A 19062-nucleotide genomic window follows, 5' to 3' on the forward strand; every position below is an offset into this window, starting at 1 on the left:
GTCTTTGGGATGGGTTTATAGAACAAGGAAAGCACATAATTTAATTTAATGTCAGAGTTGCAGATTTATGTGAGGCCTACTCTGAGTTAGCCTGTAAAGTGTTTAAAAAAAAAAAAAAAGAAGCCAATCAATCTAATTTAAAACATTAAAACACGCAAAAAAAATTCTAAATATTTGATATTAACTAAATATCTTCATGGTAAGGTGTAATTTAAAACGTAGCTTTTTATAATGATAAAAATGTTATTCACAGAGAGCTATAAAGGAAACACCTCACTTTCTAAACAGTTATACGATGTAAAATAAAAGCCAAGTAATTTAAAACAGATCATGATATCCAGAGGTTCGTAACTAAACCCTGTGTACTTAATTTTCAAACATGAAGCCTTTTGTATGAAGGCAGAATCTCATAACTTCCTGTCACATTCTGGCTGATTTTGATTAACTTGATGCAATTTCGATCCTAAATAGGATAAAGTGTTACAGGCACAATTTACAGTTACAATAACTAATCTGTCTTCGTAATAAAGGCCTAAACAGTCTTGCACACAACATGTACATCCAACTTGTATATATTGTCAGGATAGTAATATTATATGCTATCAATTCAATCAAAAAACCACAGACACTACTTTTCTTATAACAGGAAATGTTGTAAGCCTATCTTGAAATGTGTTGTGCTTACCGTGCTCATGAAAAGTTAGTCCGGCCACAAAGTGAATCAGTTTCACAACTATTTGCCAACAGTTAGTTAAGAAAATACTTATTAAGCCTAAATTCCAGTAGCAAGCTTTAATCAAATGAAGTCAACATAAAGTCATACTTCTCTTTTGATATACCCACAGGCGCTTGTAGTGTGTCTGAGGTGCTTGAATAACAATTTATGGTGTGTTATTTATTGTTGGATTTTTCAACCTTCATTCATTACTGATAATAACTGATCTATAACTTCACAAACATTACTGTTCCAATTCACCAATGGGCATTTTGTTCAGTAACTTTAAGTGAATGTCGATGCAGTGTTGATTCATACCCGTGTTCTGCTTTGAAGCTATCATCATCCCCAACAATGTGTCCCTCTGTCTTAATACACCTTCCATATTGCAAACCGGCTTATGCCATGTGGTGTATAACAGGAGGTTTGTGTGCTGTGTGCTCATTCACTGCCGGGGTTTAAGTATCTAATTAGTACCAAAGCCAGCCCCAGCTAATCTTCTCAACACTGACTCAACATGTGACCTGCTAACAAACGTTAAGGCCAATCAATGGCTTGAGCAACACAAATAAAACAACCACTTTGACTTACGGTGAGTGTAAAATGGCTGCTGGCCTACCTGAGGCTCAGGGTTTGGTGCAAACTTTGGAAAGTCTGGATATTTTTGAGTATACTGACAGTGCAACACACTTACAGTGCTGGTTATGTCTCCAAAATACACACATACCTGTAACACGATCATGTTCAGGGCAACACCACAAGCTCAGGGTGTGTAACCCAGGATGTTTGGGCACAGATTTAGATTCATGATTGTCCTCACTAACACAGTTTCACTGAGTGCTGCAGCCAGTGTCCTGCCTGCACACTCTATCCTCTGCAGATGAGAAGATGAAGCTCTGGAAGTGGGACAGGGGCTATTTGGACAGGAATTAAGGGGTGTGTTAAATTTCTGCATGCATGATCAATGGGGTTGAATGGTGGGGATGGGGCTGGGGTAGAGGGAAGGGCACTCGGCTAAGGGAGAGAAAGAGAGAAAGAGAGAGAGAGAGAGCGAGAGAGAGAGCTAGCGACGAGAACACAGGCAGAGGCAGCCAGCAATGTCTCACTAATGAGAGATGGACACTGTGGATTGTATCTCATTATCAATCAACATAGCTTTGAGTTCTCTGGAGAAGGAAAATGCAAGTCCTCATGTGTGCTTGCATGTGGCCCATTTCGATAAACCCAGCTTGTGTGGAGGAGCATTAGTCACAGCCGTATCTGAGCTGTTGGAAATCCACACACATTGCCCTCTGTCCGTTTTGGTGAGGAGTTTCCTCTGAATAGTACAATGGGACTTAATTACAGGTCAGTGGCATGTCTCAGGGAGATAGAGGGAGCTCTGTTACGCTTCCAAATACAGTATAATGCCATCTTCCCAAGGGTGGGGTTGGGTAACAAGAGCTCTACACAAAAAGGTGCTGATAGGCTGAACCTGAGAATGGTATAAGGTGATCCAGGCAGAAAAAATTGAGTGTTTTACACTGAAAGAGAGAGAAAAGATAAAGGACTACATTAACTCTCAAAGGTTTTCTCCCATTCAGTTTGCCCTCTTTACTTACCAGTCCACTTCCAACTTATCATTCCTGCCAACTTTCTTTGAGAAAAAACAAGAGGGGGTGGGAGGGGATCAAAGACAAAGAGATCATGAATTTGGAAATCAAACAGGCTGATTCAGAGAAGTCTATGTAAAGTTAAAGAAGAAAGTTCTGAGTTTGTTACCACCTGTGGGGGAAGTTGAAAGAAATGCCAACATACATACTCCCAGTGCCTTATTCTAAAAGAATAGTCAGGTAGTCTTTAAAAACAATAACCAACATGAACTGCACAACATTGATATTATAGTTGCATTCTGTGACATTTGGACCGCTTGGTCCTTTAAACCATGGAAGTGAAAGAAAATGTGTTTTTGTGGAGATGAGTGGTAACAAAGATAAGACAGTGAGATAAACATAGTTAAAATATCAACAGGTGAGCAAATGGGCCGTAAAATAACATAGTGGTAATAGCAGTCATGTCTTTTTCCCTCTTAGCTTGTGACCCCATATAATAAGCTGTTAGTTGTAAAGATGGGGCCTCTCGACACATTTCACATGTTACTGAGTTATCAGTTCTCCCAAATACTTTACCTGTAAACTTCTCACATGGTTTCATTTAATTAACTGTTTGAGGACAAAAGTGGTAAAAACTTAGATACAAAATAAATGGTGTACAGATTAGTATCACAGCACTTTATTATTTATCCTTCCTATCACACTAATCAAGCAACACCCCCTAATTTGTCTTGTGACCCTTTGGAGATGGCCTGACCTCTAGGATGGAAACAATTGGACTTAACTACCCGACTGCATATAAAGTAGTTAAAAGAAGCTCTACTTTAACCGTCTCCAAGAACAACATTCTATTCACACACTAATTATTACAGTTTAATATGATATACAACAATGTGTCAGTCATAGGGCTAATTTTCTGTTGAACCTTTACTTTTAAATACTGTAAATCTGGCTGATAATGCTTTTTACTTAAGATTAAATACAGGACTTTTCCTTACTGTGGACTATTTTTACCTTGTGGTATTGGTCATTTTAATTTGACTTAAGCAAAGGATCTGTGTACTTCTTCCACCACTGCCACACACACACACACACACACACACACACACACACACACACACACACACACACACACACACACACACACGTACATACATATACCTCCAACCTGCATACACAAATAAATATGCACACACGCAAACTAATAACCCAAATTAAATCAAACTATAAAGCGGTCTCACTGCTGTTCTCTTACAAAGTGATTGAAGAAACACTGTGTGCACTCAACAGGCACTAACTTTAGTAACTTTGATATAGGGACACTGAAACTGGGCCGTTCAGATGTAAACATGACACGACAGCGCTCCCTAGTGGTGCGTAGGATAGATCAAGTCATATTTTTGCTCAGTCAATCTAATGTTGGTCTGTGCCTATATTTTTATACATTTATAACTACATGCTTCAAAATTAAAGTTTGGAATACCGATAATTTTTAGAAAATGGTCCAAAGGACTTTCTCTGTGTCCTAAAACTCAGTTTGACTGTTACATCAGAAATATCCACGTATATAAATACACCACACAACTTTTCTCTTATGTTTTCTCTACTTGTCTTCTTTGTCTGCTTTGAGAGGTGATCTGTTGACTCTGCAGCCCTGCACTCAACTGCAACATCCCCTCACGCTCATTTATTGTTTTTAAATTGCACTTTGGTCACTGTCGGGGACTGAGGGAGTGGGGACAAAGTTCACAGGACGCATGTAAGAAGGAGGGGGTGAAGAGGAAGGTTAAAAAAGAAAGAAAATTGACCTTTGAAAGCAAAACAGCAGGTGGAGAGCTAAAACCAGGCAGCTCAGGACGCATTGGGAAATCTAGAGAGGAAAAATTAAAGTATCGGTTCTTTTAAGCTGAAGAGGGACTGAAAATATAATGAGGTCCAACGCTGCCTGTCTGGCTGTCATTTGAGTGTGCGAGTGCACGTGAGAGCAGTGTTTATTTGCGAAGCGGAGGTGAGGTAAGGCATCAGAGTAATGGAAGAGAGGTTAGTGGAGAGGGCCGGAGCCGCCAAGGCGAATCCGAGCCGTTTGACCGCTCTTCAGGAGCAGCTGATCTGGGCCCTGCTGGAATCTGGACTGTCCCGAGACATCCTGGTCCAAGCCATTGGAGAACTGGAGCGAGACAGGGCGAGTGCTGGTGCCGAGAGAGGGGAGAGAGGGGATGGAGAGAGCTCAGAGGAAGGAGAAATGGATTTCCCACCGCCTATATTCCGAGAGCTGGAGAAGCTTCTCCCAGAGGAGGCGGCCAAACTGAGGGTTGAAGTTGACCAGCTACTGCAGTAAGTAGATCCCAGCGCTTTTCTGGAAGCTCCATGGAAACAGCAAAATCACCTTAATCTCTCACTAACTGCCAAATCCATCACAGCTATTTGTTTTTGCCTGTGTAGGACTGATCAGGTAAGCTTTGAAAATGTCTTGACCACTTCATCAATGCTGTTTTTGATTTCCCCCTCTTCTCCTTTACCTTCTCTTTGTCAAAACTAAGCAACAGTTTACCCGATAACGTCCCCTCTTTTTCTGTATTCCTCTCAAGTTCCCCTCTCTTCATCAAATCCTCCCTCCTTCTCCTGCTTCTCTGTGTGCCTCTCTCTCTCTCTGCAATCTGGCTTCTGAGGCGAATTTAAAAAGGGTTCCTCCTTTGCTAGTTACTAATTACCTACCTCCATCATTATTCTCTGGCCATTTCTTAATAAATGAGCTACATGCATAGGTGAAGATTAATGGAGTAGGGCTGGTCTTGTGAGGCTATGTTTACATAAGGCAGGAGCGATATTTCTACATCTTTGTAGACCTATTTTCTGATAATTGGAATAAGTTGCGCACGTCGTATATATATTGAATGTAAATACTTGCTAAGTACCTGTTTAAAATATATTGTATTTAAGTTTACTGTCTATGTCTAAATGTTGTGTATTTTATATGTTCCTGACCTGACAGTTAGAAAGCATTAAATGAGGCTTCATAAACCTTTTACAGTTTTTCCCCTCCAGTGATCTGAAAGGGCTGGACTTTGCCCTTGTGTGCTTTCCCTTATCGCTCTCTGTTCTCTGTCAATAAGCCGCTCTCTACTTCCTCCACACTTTATGTCTAATGTTGTGACAAACTGTTAGGCACTTTTCTAGAAAGGGTTTAAATGTAAGAAGAAACAAACAAAACAAAAACACAAGAGTGTAATGTAAGGTGGGCAATATCATGCAATGAGGATGTCTTTGTCTAATAGGGAGGACCCATGGCACGTTGCTAAAATTGTGAAAAGCTACATGCAGCAGCACAACCTCCCTCAGAGGGAGGTGGTGGAGTCCACAGGACTCAACCAGTCCCATCTCTCCCAGCACCTCAACAAAGGCACGCCCATGAAGAACACGAAGAGAGCTTCTCTGTACACCTGGTACGTCAAGAAGCAAGGCGAGATCAGCCAGCGTGAGTACACAAGTAGCTGTGGAGCTGCAAAGGCCCTAATTCCTGCTTTCAAACATACATCAAATATCAGTTCTCCAAGTGTGTGAGACTGAAAGAGAGTTGTAAAAAAAAGTGTGGGGGGGGGGGGATTACCATTCCTTTTCAGAATTTACCAATGCCAAACATGGCCTTGGATCTGCAGAGGAGCAGGGAGAAGAGACCAGGAAGGGGCGGAGGAACCGGTTCAAATGGGGTCCAGCATCCCTGCAGATCCTCTTCCACGCCTACGAACGACAGAAGAACCCCAGCAAGGAGGAGAGAGAGGGTTTAGTTGAGGATTGTAACAGGTGAGGCATAGTGATGATACAATTACTTTTGGGTCATGGATGTTGTTTATCCATCGTATTTGTACAGCGTTTTTCTGTCACTTTGGCACTATGATTGTGTCACTTTGGCACTTCTGGCCTCTTGCTTTGATTATTAAAGCCTGTCACACGGTTCTAGGTCAATGAACCCATAACACTGTGTGTGCTCAACAGCCCCTGACGTTTAGTAACACACCAGTTGCCACTTCTATCAGCTAACAACAGGAAACTGAAACTACCGTTGGCACAGGCTCTTCAAAACCGGTCAATAGAAATCGGGGGAAAAAACATTGCCTGGCCTAATGAGTCTTGTTTTCTGCTGTAACATTCAGATGGTAGGGTCAGAACATGAAAGCATGGATCCATCCGGCCTCGTATCAAAGGTTCAGGCTGCTTATGGTTGTGTAAAGGCGTGGGGGAACACTTTGGACCCCATAGTATCAATTGAGCATTGAGCATTGTTGTTTGTATTGTTGCTGAACATGTCCACCCCATAATGACCACAGTGTACCCATCTTTTAATGGCTACCTGCAGCAGGAAGTAACCAGATGAATGCTTCATACTGGATGAGTATCGTCATCGGGTCAAACATTTCTATGTGTCTTTGGTTTATGCCTCCAAAGCTAACTGAGGCTTTTTGTGGAGTCTGACAGGAGGGACAATTATTACAGTGCATTTCTGGTCAACTTGTCCCAACATCTGTTAACTTAACATGATACCTCACTCTCACCATCAAAATGTACAGGCAAGCGTGTATCAGTGTGCTCTTTCTCCCTCAGGGCAGAGTGTCATCAGAGGGGGGTGTCTTCCTCCCAACTTGCTGGCCTGGGCTCCAACTTGGTTACAGAGGTCCGGGTGTACAACTGGTTCGCCAACCGGCGCAAAGAGGAGGCCTTCCGTCACAAACTTGCTCTCGACACACCTTATACCAGCCAATCTGCTTCCTCCTCTCACCCCAACCTCCCACTAAGTCCTGAGCACGGTAATACCCTGAAAATGTTAAAGCAAGCTGGAAGAGTCATGGATTGAAATTCAAGAGTGAAATCAAAACCTGCCTCCCAAAAAAGGAAGCGAGACAAAGTTGGACTTGCCTATTCCGGATCTCAAGACATTCTTGTCTTTTTCATCCCTTGGGCTTAAAACAATAACCAGCACACTCTTTTAGACATGACCACACTGGTTCTGAAAGTGTTTGCTCATATTTCTCCGTTAACTCATGCTGGAGCCATCAACCAATATACAATCACCTAAAGGATTATTAGGAACACCATACTAATACTGTGTTTGACCCCCTTCCGCCTTCAGAACTGCCTTAATTCTATGTAGCATTGATTCAACAATGTGCTGAAAGCATTCTTTAGAAATGTTGGCCCATATTGATAGGATAGCATCTTGCAGTTGATGGAGATTTGTGGGATGCACATCCAGGGCACGAAGCTCCCGTTCCACCACATCCCAAAGATGCTCTATTGGGCTGAGATCTGGTGACTGTAGGGGCCATTTTAGTACAGTGAACTCATTGTCATGTTCAAGAAACCAATTAGAAATGATTCGAGCTTTGTGACATGGTGCATTATCCTGCTGGAAGTAGCCATCAGAGGATGGGTACATGGTGGCCATAAAGGGATGGACATAGTCAGAAACAATGCTCAGGTAGGCCGTGGCATTTAAACGATGCCCAATTGGCACTAAGGGGCCTAAAGTGTGCCAAGAAAACATCCCCCACACCATTACACCACCACCACCAGCCTGCACAGTGGTAACAAGGCATGATGGATCCATGTTCTCATTCTGTTTACGCCAAATTCTGACTCTACCATCTGAATGTCTCAACAGAAATCGAGACTCATCAGACCAGGCAACATTTTTCCAGTCTTCAACTGTCCAATTTTGGTGAGCTCTTGCAAATTGTAGCCTCTCTTTCCTATTTGTAGTGGAGATGAGTGGTACCCGGTGGGGTCTTCTGCTGTTGTAGCCCATCCGCCTCAAGGTTGTGCGTGTTGTGGCTTCACAAATGCGTTGCTGCATACCTCGGTTGTAACGAGTGGTTATTTCAGTCAAAGTTGCTCTTCTTGAATCAGTCGGCCCATTCTCCTCTGACCTCTAGCATCAACAAGGCATTTTCGCCCACAGGCCTGCCGCATTCCCTTTTCACACCATTCTTTGTAAACCCTAGAAATGGTTGTGCATGAAAATCCCAGTAACTGAGCAGATTGTGAAATACTCAGACCGGCCCGTCTGGCACCAACAACCATGCCACGCCCAAAATTGCTTAAATCACCTTTCTTTCCCATTCTGACATTCAGTTTAGAGTTCAGGAGATTGTCTTGACCAGGACCACACCCCTAAATGCATTGAAGCAACTGCCATGTGATTGATTGATTAGATAATTGCATTAATGAGAAATTGAACAGGTGTTCCTAATAATCCTTCAGGTGAGTGTATGTGTTTGACGCATTTGTAAAAAATGAACCCCATCAGTGTTGTGAGGCCTGACTTCTTGTTTTCCAGGTGTCAAATACAGCCACCATATCCTGTGTGACACTGGGAGCTTAGCTAGAGGAAGCATAGGGGACAGAGTGGGTCATCTGGTGGTCAGCCCTAACCAACTGGAGCCCAGCCACACACTCCTCGAGACACATAACCCCAAGCTGGTGAGAGCATGTGTCATGGTCCTAGTTTATATTGTAGACCACCTTTATACACTGCTGCCATCGTAACCGTTGCTGTCCTCTGGTCCCAGGTGTCCAGCGGTGGCTCACTGCCCCCGGTAAGCACTCTGACCTCGCTGCATAGCATGTCTGCCACCCCTGCTACTTCACATGGCCTCATCATGGCCTCACTGCCCAGCGTCATGAGCCTGGGGGAGTCCTCACTTCTCATCGGTAACCCCGCCTCTCTAGTTTACTGTAAGATCTATGGAAGAATGAAAATAAAAACTCAGAACAATTTTGTCTTTGACAGGTTTAGCCTCCACGCAGCATCAGACTGTGCCTGTTATCAACAACGTCGGGGGAAGTTTCACCACTCTCCAGCCAATTTCATTCCAACAGCAGCTTCACGGCTCTCACCAGCAGCCAATATCACACCACCTCCAGAGTCACATGGGGGCCAGTCCCTTTATGGCAACCATGGCGCAGCTGCCATGTCACAGTAAGACCACAGCAACAAACTGACATGAGTTTAACCTGTTATGTTGGGTGAAGACTCACTCCTCTGTTCCTCATTATAGTGTACAAGTCGGATTCGCCGCAGTACCATACGTCCAGTCTGCTGTCTCAAGCCATGGTCATCACCGACAGCAGCAGCCTGGGGACGCTGACCAGCCTCACTGCTGTCAGACAGGTAACAGAGTTTGACGTGTAGGTCGATCTGTTTGAGAACGAATTATCCCGTAAAACTGTCATTGATTTTCCATTTACGGTAGATTCTAACAACAGATCCTGAGGAACAAACGGACTCACCGTTACAAGAAGACTCTCTACACCTGCAGCCGCAAACACCTGTACCAGGTACACAGCTGTAAATACAGGTTTACTCTTTGACATCTACATACTATTACAACATCCTTGGGATGACATCATGACTAGTTAAGCACATTTCAAAGGGTCCTCCTACCTACAATTCATTTTTGGCCTTTGGATTTATTTAATTTCATCAGTCCACAAAGTGCTTGTGGAGATTTTAAAGGAGTAGTGCAACGTTTTGCTTTCTTGCCAAGAGTTAGATGGAAAGATTGATACCACTCTCACTTGATGCTGGAGCCATCAGCTAGTTGCCTAGCTACCCCATGGTGATGACAAGACTCCCAAAAGTCACTGCTCTCTGCTAAGAAATAGTACAGCATGTCCCTGTTAAACCACAAATTGTCATTTTTACCATACAGGACAGAGAAACATGTGTTTATTAGTGAGCTTGAGAGGTGCTGGTTGGTCCATTTAGTTAACTTTGGAGATGTTTCCAGTTTTAAATCTTAAACTGAGGGACGGCTGGCTTCAGCTCGATATTTAAAAGACATGAGAGCGATATCCATCTGCTGATCTATTAAGAAAAAAAAAACTATTAAGTGCATTTCCCATACATGCATGCATCATCATACAAATAAAATTAATTAATTGCATGCAACATTTACCTATATTTCATATATATATATATAAAAACAGTTTACAGGTTATGCATTATAGCCACCCACTAGACTTGAGTTTGGACCAGATGGGCAAAAAAACTGTAACAAATCCAAAGATTTGTTCACTAAACTAACACATCCAAATTATCTTATCGTAATCACTTTCCTTTATTTAGTATTAAATATAGAATGATGTCTTCCAAAGCTGATTGTCTAATGTAAACATAGTTTTTACTTCCCTTAGTGGCGATACAAGTTGCCTCCTTCCTCATCAATAGCGACGTTTCAGTAGTATACATTCTTGTTGTAACTTGTGAGCATAATCCAGTTGGGTGTTTACTTATTTTATGAAGTGTTCTACTGAGCCCATGTATATTGTAGATATCTTCCTGTGTGATTGATCTCCGTATTCTTCCCAGCCTTTAGCATAAAAATAATTAATCATTTTGACATTGGCTTTACTTAACAGACATATGTTGGCTGTCTGTGATTTCAGTGATATGAGCAATAGTCCCAAAGAGACAAACACCCGATCACCAACTATGCAGCCTCAACACTACATATATGTGATACAGAGACTACATGCAGTTGGATGTCTCTGTGCTGGAAAGAAGCTAATTGTGCCAAACACTTAACAGCCCTGATTAACAACTTTTTTTAATATATTTGTGTGTGAACAGCTTCCTCCGAGGGCCTAGAGATGTATCCCGCCTCTCAGACGACAGAAAGTCATCAGTCTCACCTTCTCTCACCGTCACAAACCGACATCAGCTCCTACATCCCTACACAGATGGTCTCTACTGCACAGTAGACGTGCTCTGGCAATGCACAGTCGTGTCTCCTCACTATCAGCTGGACTTTGTGTTTAGGATGGACCGCTACCTCTGATGTAAATTTCCAGAAAACCCTGGAGTCAGGGGCCACAGGGATGATACAGCTTTGATGATTCAAAGACTCTCTGAATCTCCGTAACACTGTAATGCGAACAAGGATTGACATTAGAGAAGATTCACTTTTGATACAACAATAAACTGAAATCAACAGCAATAAGTATTTTTATTCAAATGTTTGAGAATTCAGAAACTGTACATCAAGTTCAAACTTGTAAACAGCATGTTACCTGCATTTTTCATGTCACTGCCTTGAAATGTCTTTTCCCATTCTTAAATTAGTATCTTTCAAGAAAAGACTATTTCAAGAATAACCATGAGCAATGGAAGCAAAAGAGGTTTTTGTTCAGATACACTTTTACTGTAATTTGTTTACTGCATAGTATCAAAGACACAGCTTCCTAAGATATACTCACATTTTTTGGGGGAAATATATTGACAGCTAAGCTTGACAGTCGATGACCAACAAACATCCCAAAACAGTGAAAAATGATTCATTGGTTCAGTTCAAAGCGTCTTCCTTGGTGTGTAATTCTCTTTGCTTCTTTTTCCGTTTTACTTTGGCCTGTGTGTGTTCCTGCTCACCATTTCTTTGAGCATTATGAGGAGAACCTGCAGAGTCCACCTGCTCACCCTCTTCTTGAGTCTGTTTCCTTTTTTTCTTCTTCTTTTTCTTCTTCGCAACATGATTCTCCTGTCCCTCTGCATCTTTCTTGCTTTTATTTATTTCTTCTGGGCAGGGAAGCTCTGCTGATGGAGTGGATGTAGAGAGCATTGACGATTCGCGTAAGAGATCTTTGAGAGACACCGCTGCCTCCTTCAGCCTGGTCTCCATCTCACTGTCGCTGTCGCTGTGACCAACAGAGGGATGTATAATGTTGAGGGTTATACAAACTCATGAGTTTCTTTAAAAACAAACTAATATGAACCTTGAGCTGGGAACAGGACGACGCCTCACAGGGGATGGAGGATCATCAGCTGCCAGTCCAGGTACTGACGTAGACAATAGAAGAAATCCTAAAAAAAAAAAAAAAAAGAGAGGCCAAAACTAACAAAAACTTGAGGATAGCATGTAAGGAGAGGATGGCAGAATCCCCATAAAAGCATCAAGTACCAAAATATAGATGAAACCTCACCTTCATCATCACATGTTGCCGATTCCACACAGGATAAAGTGTCAGTACATATTTCTGTAATGCAACTGACAGTAACAGGCACAGTATAAGCCAGGTGTAAAACATGTGTGTCTCTTCCTCACAGTATTATGAGATCATTGCATTAAAATGCCAAATTTCTCGAAGCAGTCAAACTACTTACCCGTCAAGAAAATCTCCCAACTTTTTAGCAACGTGTGTTCGAAACCCTTGTGTGACCTGGAGGTCGTTGCAATCGTGTTCGTGGTCAGCGACAACGAAACTGTTGCAGAGAAAGACAAAAGTCAAACTTCTGATATTCAAATATATGTATGCAATGCATTGTACCATTAATATAGAGTTACGCTGCCCATGTTGCACGTGTATTATATAGATATTGCTGGGATACTTCAACTATAGCTTCCTAATTGAAGGAAGCTAATAAGATACAGAAAAGAATCGACAGCTAGCTCTTCTTCCTTCCTCATAATGATTTAAAGTCAGAGGTTATGTTGACAAATTGGCTTACCGCTTTGAATGTAGCTCCTTGCTGTCCCCATCTGAAACAAACAAAAACAGTCATCAACAGGTGAAATACATTAAATAAATAAAAAAAGGTCTCAAAAGGGTTTGAATGGAGTAGCGAGGTCAGTTGTTGGTGCCGACGGATAAAACCAGAACACCGACTGCGAGAGGTTAAAGCCAGCTCATGAGCTCTGAAGTCCAAAGGAATATAGTATATGTTTGACAAATAACTTTAACCAACGTTCAATTACAATCAGTCACCACCTCTGCGTCTGTTAAGCATCATGTCGGACTTCTCAACAGTCGTATCTCCATTAGTTCATCTGTCTGTGCAGAACTGTTCACTCCTCAAAACACAGAAGATCACTCACCTTTCTTTGTGTCACTTCGTGTCTCCCAAACGGCCTCCTGGCATCTTTTCAACACTTCTTCGTCACTACTGCTGGAGTCAGAAACACCAACCATCTTTTTAGCGGGGGCCGCCATGATAACGCGTGTGCTGCTGCCGGTGTTGTCGTTTTGAGCTGAGGATTCTGGGTAATGCAGTCTGTTCGTCGATGTGTGGACAGAAACCAGACTTTTTACTTAGATTTGTGTTTTTATTCATCACTGTCTTCATAAAAAGTGTTTGATCAAGACCAGATCAGATTGGAAATAAAACAAGTCAAGGCAATTATATTTAAATCCTTACTATACTCACAGAGGAAGTCAAACATCTTCAAAAAAGAAGAGCTGTGTAAAATGGGCAATCCATAAAAAGATAAAACAATGTAATAGATTTCCCAGTTTACATTTCTAATACAAGATTAACAAATGACATGGAAATGTAACTCTAGTCATGTGATATCCAAAATATGAAGTATTCAAGAACTATCCAAACTTTATGAGTTTAAGAACATCAGCAGGCACAAATATAGCAGATTTAGGGTAAATTTACATATATGAAGACGTTTTTTGTCTTGGGCAGGCCACATAATCAATCATGTCACATAACCAAGTTCAGCTGGAAGCTAGAAAGGCCCCAAAATCCCTGATTTCATTGTTTTGCAGTTTGCAATTTTTTATTCACAATAAATCTGATATGACATGAATGTATTATTTGTAAAATAAGCCAATAGAAAAAGAGTCTTCACAACAGGTAACAGAACAGATACATACATTTTTTGGGTCAGCCAAGTAGTCTTTTAGTGTGTCGCCACTTCTCAAGGCATTTAGATCATCCGATGTTCCTCACTGACAGATACTATAGCAAAGCAATGCACAGTCTTTCTAGCTCTTACAACAGCAGTGCTTGTGAGTTATAACTACTCTACATAAGGGGTTGCCACTGTTTTTTAAACTTTAATATGCCAAATAGCATGAAAGTAAATAAGAGTGTTTCAAACAAGGCAGTACTGCAATATGTTTTCTCTTCCCCTTAGCCATACAGGTGGATGGTGCACAAATGTCTCTTAAATACATTTTTTTAAACTAAAAACAAATACCTGGATATAAGGCACATGGAATCAATGTTATAAAGTACAGTTAACTGAGCATTTGTCAAACATTTGAAAACAGCCTTTAGACTATTCCAGTGGTTTTGCATTAATTAAATGCATTGCATAATAATAATAGCAATGCTAGCCATTTACTAATTATTTCCTACCTTTTAGGCAGCTGCTGATTTTCATTCATGTCTGTACAAAGGGGAAATCTAAGAAATTGAACTGGCTAATCAGACTCCCAAACTTGCAGTGAATAGAATGCAATTCAACAGCACATCAGCCTCTTAAATAGTGATAAAGATTCACCAAAATGAGCATTGCAAGCTTAACTAAGGGAGGATGTATTGCAAGGCTGTTGTGCGCAACAGTATTACAATGTTCATGTGTACCTAATAAGACTGGAACCATGTGTATAATAAAAACATTACACAATATGTAGTTAATGGGTTACCAATATGCAAAACCACCAGTATAGTCCTTAGAACAGGGCTTCTATGAGAAGAGAAACATGTAAATTTCTGCATCTATCAAACTGCCTGATTAAAAATAGATCAACTACCAAACTACATCAGTCTAATGTTGTGTTGTGTGCTACTGTGTATTTCATTGATAGATTGAGAACCTGAGTGCAGAGCAGTAGAAGATACACTCAGCAACCAGTTTAATAGGTATACCATACCGCTGGAAAATAAGAGTGGGATTCCCAGTGCTGTTGCGCAAAATAAGTCAGGAAGAATCACCTCAAGGGGTAAATAACTGTGTGCTTAAACATTGGAGCGGTAGATCAAATTGTTTGAGACATGGCATTTAAAGCAAGTCCAGGAACTCATATTAGACTGTTATCTAGATATTTTCATATATCACAGTGTAGAACAATAGAACAAACACTAGATGCCCAGGGGACAGCCAATTATGTTGTAAAAAACTGTTATGTAATAGATATTAGCAGAGTGAACAGCTAACATCATGAAAAGAGCTCATGCTGTTCTTGAACTTAAAAAAAGTCCTACTTAAAATGAGATTGGTCAATCTAATGTTCCCTATAAAACCAAACTTAAATATCTGACACAAACAGTCCCAATAATTGACAACTGATAGTAGATATTTAAGCAAGAATGAAACCTTAAACAATGTCAACTAATGCTACATGATCATCTACGATTAACAATACTGTAAAACATCTAGTTAATGCTCGCTTTTCCTTACGGGAAACACAATTGTCACTTGCGAAAGTTGTTTTAAAAAAAACATCAACTTATGACATCTACATACTAAAGTAAATGAAGTTATAACTAGCACAGTCTAAAGGCTTTGCCATGAGAGGTCTTTGACTCAAAGTGTCCCTTTCCAGCAGAGACGGCAAGAAACTTAAGGCAAAAGTGAAACATGAGACTTGTATGACAAACCGAAAGACAGAACAAAATGGTTTCTGTCAGATTTGACAGAGAAATATTTGACTGAACATTTCTCGGAGTCACAGAAACTTAGCTCAATGAGTTACTGATGAATGGATCCATGATTTCATATGAAGGCAGATTTGGTCCGTTGGTTCTGAAGAATGTAGTCGTTTGGTGGAATGTCAACAAAGGAGAGAATACTTCTGTCCCCCAAAAAGCAGGTTTTGGGTTGTTGTGATGCAGGAAGTATTGCAAACATTATCCTCTCAGGTATTACAGACCACCATTGTAGGCATAGTCTGCCTTGTTGTGCATGATGAGTTTGTTGTCAACAAAGTAGAAACTGTCTGATCTGGTCTCGTAAGGGTGCACCACCATTTGGCGAACTGGAGGGGAATAAGGAAGAAAAGAGTGAAGAAAGGACAGATGAAATCAAGATTATTATGTGGAAATATGCATGCAACAGCATTAATATCTGTGGTTGAGTAAAATAAACTCACTTAGGTCATCTGGAAGCTTTGGAAACTCATAAATGTGTTCACATGTGTTGCGGCTGTTGGGAATGCAAAATCCAAAGTCAAAGTCAAAGTTCTTCAGTAGGCGTCCCTGGAAGTAATGCCTCTCGATCATACGAAAGCTGTTAATGGGCCGGTCGCCCACTGTGAACTCCACACTGAGGTTTAGAAACACAACAAGAAAAAATGTATAACAATTCAGTTGTGAACATAAAAGTCTGATTATTATGCTCTCAGCTTATAAGATTCAGAAAGTTATGGTTCATTTACTTACGTTGCACCAACTGTGCACAGTTTTAGGAAGGCTGGTGTAAACTGATATCGCACAAAACGCCCTGCACTGATGTCCACATCGCCACTCTCTTCTTCTCCCTCCACAGGACCTAATATTAAAAACAAGTTTAGCTGGCTTGAACATGTTTAGGACCGGCAAAAATGACAATAATTAGAATTTTCATTTGTTCAAAAACGTGTGAGAGCAACTGGGCTGAAAAGGTGAAATAAACCGATACTGGAAGATACTGGTATATGCTACATGCTATTGCTCAACATGACATTAAAGGTGATGTATTTTAAAATAATTATAGAAGTTATAATTCACCAGATATTTAAAAAAAAAAAAAAAAAAAAAAAAACTGATAACACTGCTTGCATTTCTTATAGTTTGTTTTTTTGTAAGAGTAATGTCAAATAAAGGTTTACAAATGTTGTTCAAAGTCAGAATATATTACGTGTTGCTTTAAAATGGCCTCTACTTGTGGGACTTTCTGTTCTATATATACATTTCTGGTGAGAGCAATACACAGCATGCCCGTGGGAAAGACTGCCATTCTCGTGCTTGGTGACTGTGAAACTGGGGCTATAACTGAAAAAGCATCCGCATGTCTGAAATACATCCTTCTTCAAACTGGACAACTTAGACAAAACAATTGTTATTGAGCAGGTATATCGCAAGGAAGTATAAGCAGACAATCAATAACGCTACAGAACTTTGTCTGGACAAGAAAACATGTCTTGCTGAGTGAAACAAATCTTCCAGAGAAACACCTTTGTGAGCTTTGTGTGGCAGAAGTTAATATGTCACTTACTGTTGTTAGGAGGTTTGGCAATCTCAAACAGCACTGTTCCTGTCTCCAGATCTCGGATTTTGAAACGTGTGAAGTCAACGTTATAGATATTGTCTTCAGGTTTGCACAGATAGTCTGGAATATGAATAAGAAAAAAAATAGTTGTTTAGACAAACATAAACATATAGCAATTTGACAGCGAGCAAGCAACCATTAGCTATCAGAGGTACTTCCTGGATATTTATTTAGATTTACCAATACTAAAATAAAAGGTTCACCCTACCTTTGAAAACAGAGATATCGCTTGATGAGCAACAAGGGTTTCAGTATCTCTTTTCTGCCCCCTGCACCTTGCAGTGGTTGTGAGTAATACTATAGCTCAGGCTTACAGCTTTTCAACAAAGTGTTGTGATAGAAAAAGGGAAGTAATGCCATTGTTGTCTAGTCCGGGAAAGGTCAAAGAAACAATGGAAGGCATTAAGCATTTGCTGCAACTGTGGTAGACTGGGTGTCCTATGACTCAGATGGTTGAAGCATGGCAGTTAGTGACAAGCTTGGTGGGGGAGGTGGTCCCAATTCCAGGAGACCAGAGAGAAAGGGGCCAAACAAATATTGGATTGAATTACTTAAAGCTGCACATTTGAGGCCAAACTCAAAATTTGTGTTTTTTGGTGAATGTACCTGCATTTGTTAGGTGGAAAGATGTTGTAAGAAGATGTTGAAGTATGTTGTGTTTAATGCGGTTTGTATTCCCCCAACTGGCCAGAAAAAAAGCTAATAATGCAGGGGGCCCTGGATAATATTCCTTCTCGGTGGCCCGAAGTCCTTGCTACGCCCCTGGATATATCCTACTTTTTTGGGGGGGTCGCTAAAGAGTTAAGATGCCCAACTCACAACATAGTTAGACCTATACTAACCATAAAGCTACTTGTTGGACCAAAATAATGATGTGGCTATATTCATTAGAATTAATCGACACATTGGTCAACTGATCTGAAAACTCGTCACTTAGCCACCATTAGCATCAGGTATATGGTGCCCGTTTAACGACTTAAATTAGGACCAAGTTACACGTAACTTACCCTGCGTGACTGCCCGGAGACCCAGGACATTGTCCGGGGTAATATCTTTCCCCAGAGCCCGCAGTTCATCCTCTGTGACCACAGGCCACTTCTCCGTCTGACTGCGCCTCGACTTCAGCTTCTTCAGCATTCCTCCACCTGTCTGTCGCTCCCTGAGCTTTGCTTCCGAGCCGGGGGTGTCTGCGTCCGTCTGACTCTTGCTGACTATCGGTGCCGATTTGTTTCGCGAACCGTTCATACCAGACACTGGTGCAATAATGTAGTCTTTTTCAATATTGTTATTTGGGAGCGACTTGACAAACTACGGGTGTAATTTCAAGATGGCGTAAAACGTGTATGGGAGACAAAAAAGGGAGGTTGTGATTGGCTAAGAGCAATGGATATTGTCATAGTTACCGATGGGGTACGAATGGTTTAAAGCACAGGGCGTCCCGTTTCGTCTTCAACTGGGTGTGTTTTTTTGGTTTTTACCATGTTGTTCGGTCTACACGCTCTGGCTTACCACCCTTTCCGTTTTGTGGAAAGATATTATCATTCAGTGTTTTCTGTTAGGAGAACAGGATCTAATTGTGTTGATAATTTGACTATTACTGAGTCTCGTGTGTAGCACGCGCAGCACCGCAATTAATGTCCAGCGCGTGGCGCTAGAGCATCTTTCCGGGCGGTGGCCAGATTTGTGTTGACGGAAGTTACCACGAAAGAAGAGACGCGCAAGC

General features: G+C 41.2%; 3 protein-coding genes across 3 annotated transcripts; 1 reads left to right on the forward strand and 2 right to left on the reverse strand.

The window, feature by feature from the left end:
• Window positions 1–4336: 4336 nt before the first annotated feature.
• On the forward strand, window positions 4337–11064 carry hnf1a (HNF1 homeobox a; the record flags this gene model as incomplete). Its single annotated transcript, XM_079223001.1, is given in 11 exon segments — window positions 4337–4641; window positions 5583–5782; window positions 5928–6108; window positions 6907–7109; window positions 8609–8613; window positions 8617–8781; window positions 8871–9012; window positions 9092–9280; window positions 9360–9472; window positions 9555–9639; window positions 10934–11064. Coding segments are annotated over 11 exon segments (1719 nt in total).
• Window positions 11065–11299: 235 nt separating this feature from the next.
• Window positions 11300–13292, reverse strand: cUnh12orf43 (chromosome Un C12orf43 homolog). The gene is made up of 6 exons (XM_079222549.1): window positions 13173–13292; window positions 12806–12836; window positions 12461–12559; window positions 12280–12344; window positions 12073–12160; window positions 11300–11994 (listed from the first exon to the last, which is right to left on the reverse strand). The coding sequence occupies exons 1-6, from the start codon at window positions 13285–13287 to the stop codon at window positions 11646–11648; spliced, it is 747 nt and encodes a 248-aa protein (XP_079078675.1). The 5' UTR covers window positions 13288–13292; the 3' UTR covers window positions 11300–11645.
• A 2655-nt stretch (window positions 13293–15947) lies between these two features.
• On the reverse strand, window positions 15948–18584 carry unc119b (unc-119 lipid binding chaperone B; the record flags this gene model as incomplete). The annotated part of the gene is made up of 5 exons (XM_079222171.1): window positions 15948–16068; window positions 16183–16355; window positions 16472–16580; window positions 17286–17399; window positions 18347–18584. The coding sequence occupies 5 exons, from the start codon at window positions 18582–18584 to the stop codon at window positions 15956–15958; spliced, it is 747 nt and encodes a 248-aa protein (XP_079078297.1). The 3' UTR covers window positions 15948–15955.
• Between the last annotated feature and the right edge of the window lie 478 nt (window positions 18585–19062).

This window comes from Taurulus bubalis, assembly GCF_910589615.1.
Source record: "Taurulus bubalis genome assembly, chromosome: 8".
Lineage (NCBI taxonomy): Eukaryota > Metazoa > Chordata > Actinopteri > Perciformes > Cottidae > Taurulus > Taurulus bubalis.

Coding starts and splice junctions, on each gene's coding strand:
- cUnh12orf43 (XM_079222549.1), bottom strand. CDS start 13,287: ATGGCGGCCCCCGCTAAAAAGATGGTTGGTGTTTCTGACTCCAGCAGT. Junction 12,560..12,805: donor AAGGAGCTACATTCAAAGCG/GTAAGCCAATTT, acceptor TCTCTGCAACAG/TTTCGTTGTCGCTGACCACG. Junction 11,995..12,072: donor CGTCCTGTTCCCAGCTCAAG/GTTCATATTAGT, acceptor TGTTGGTCACAG/CGACAGCGACAGTGAGATGG.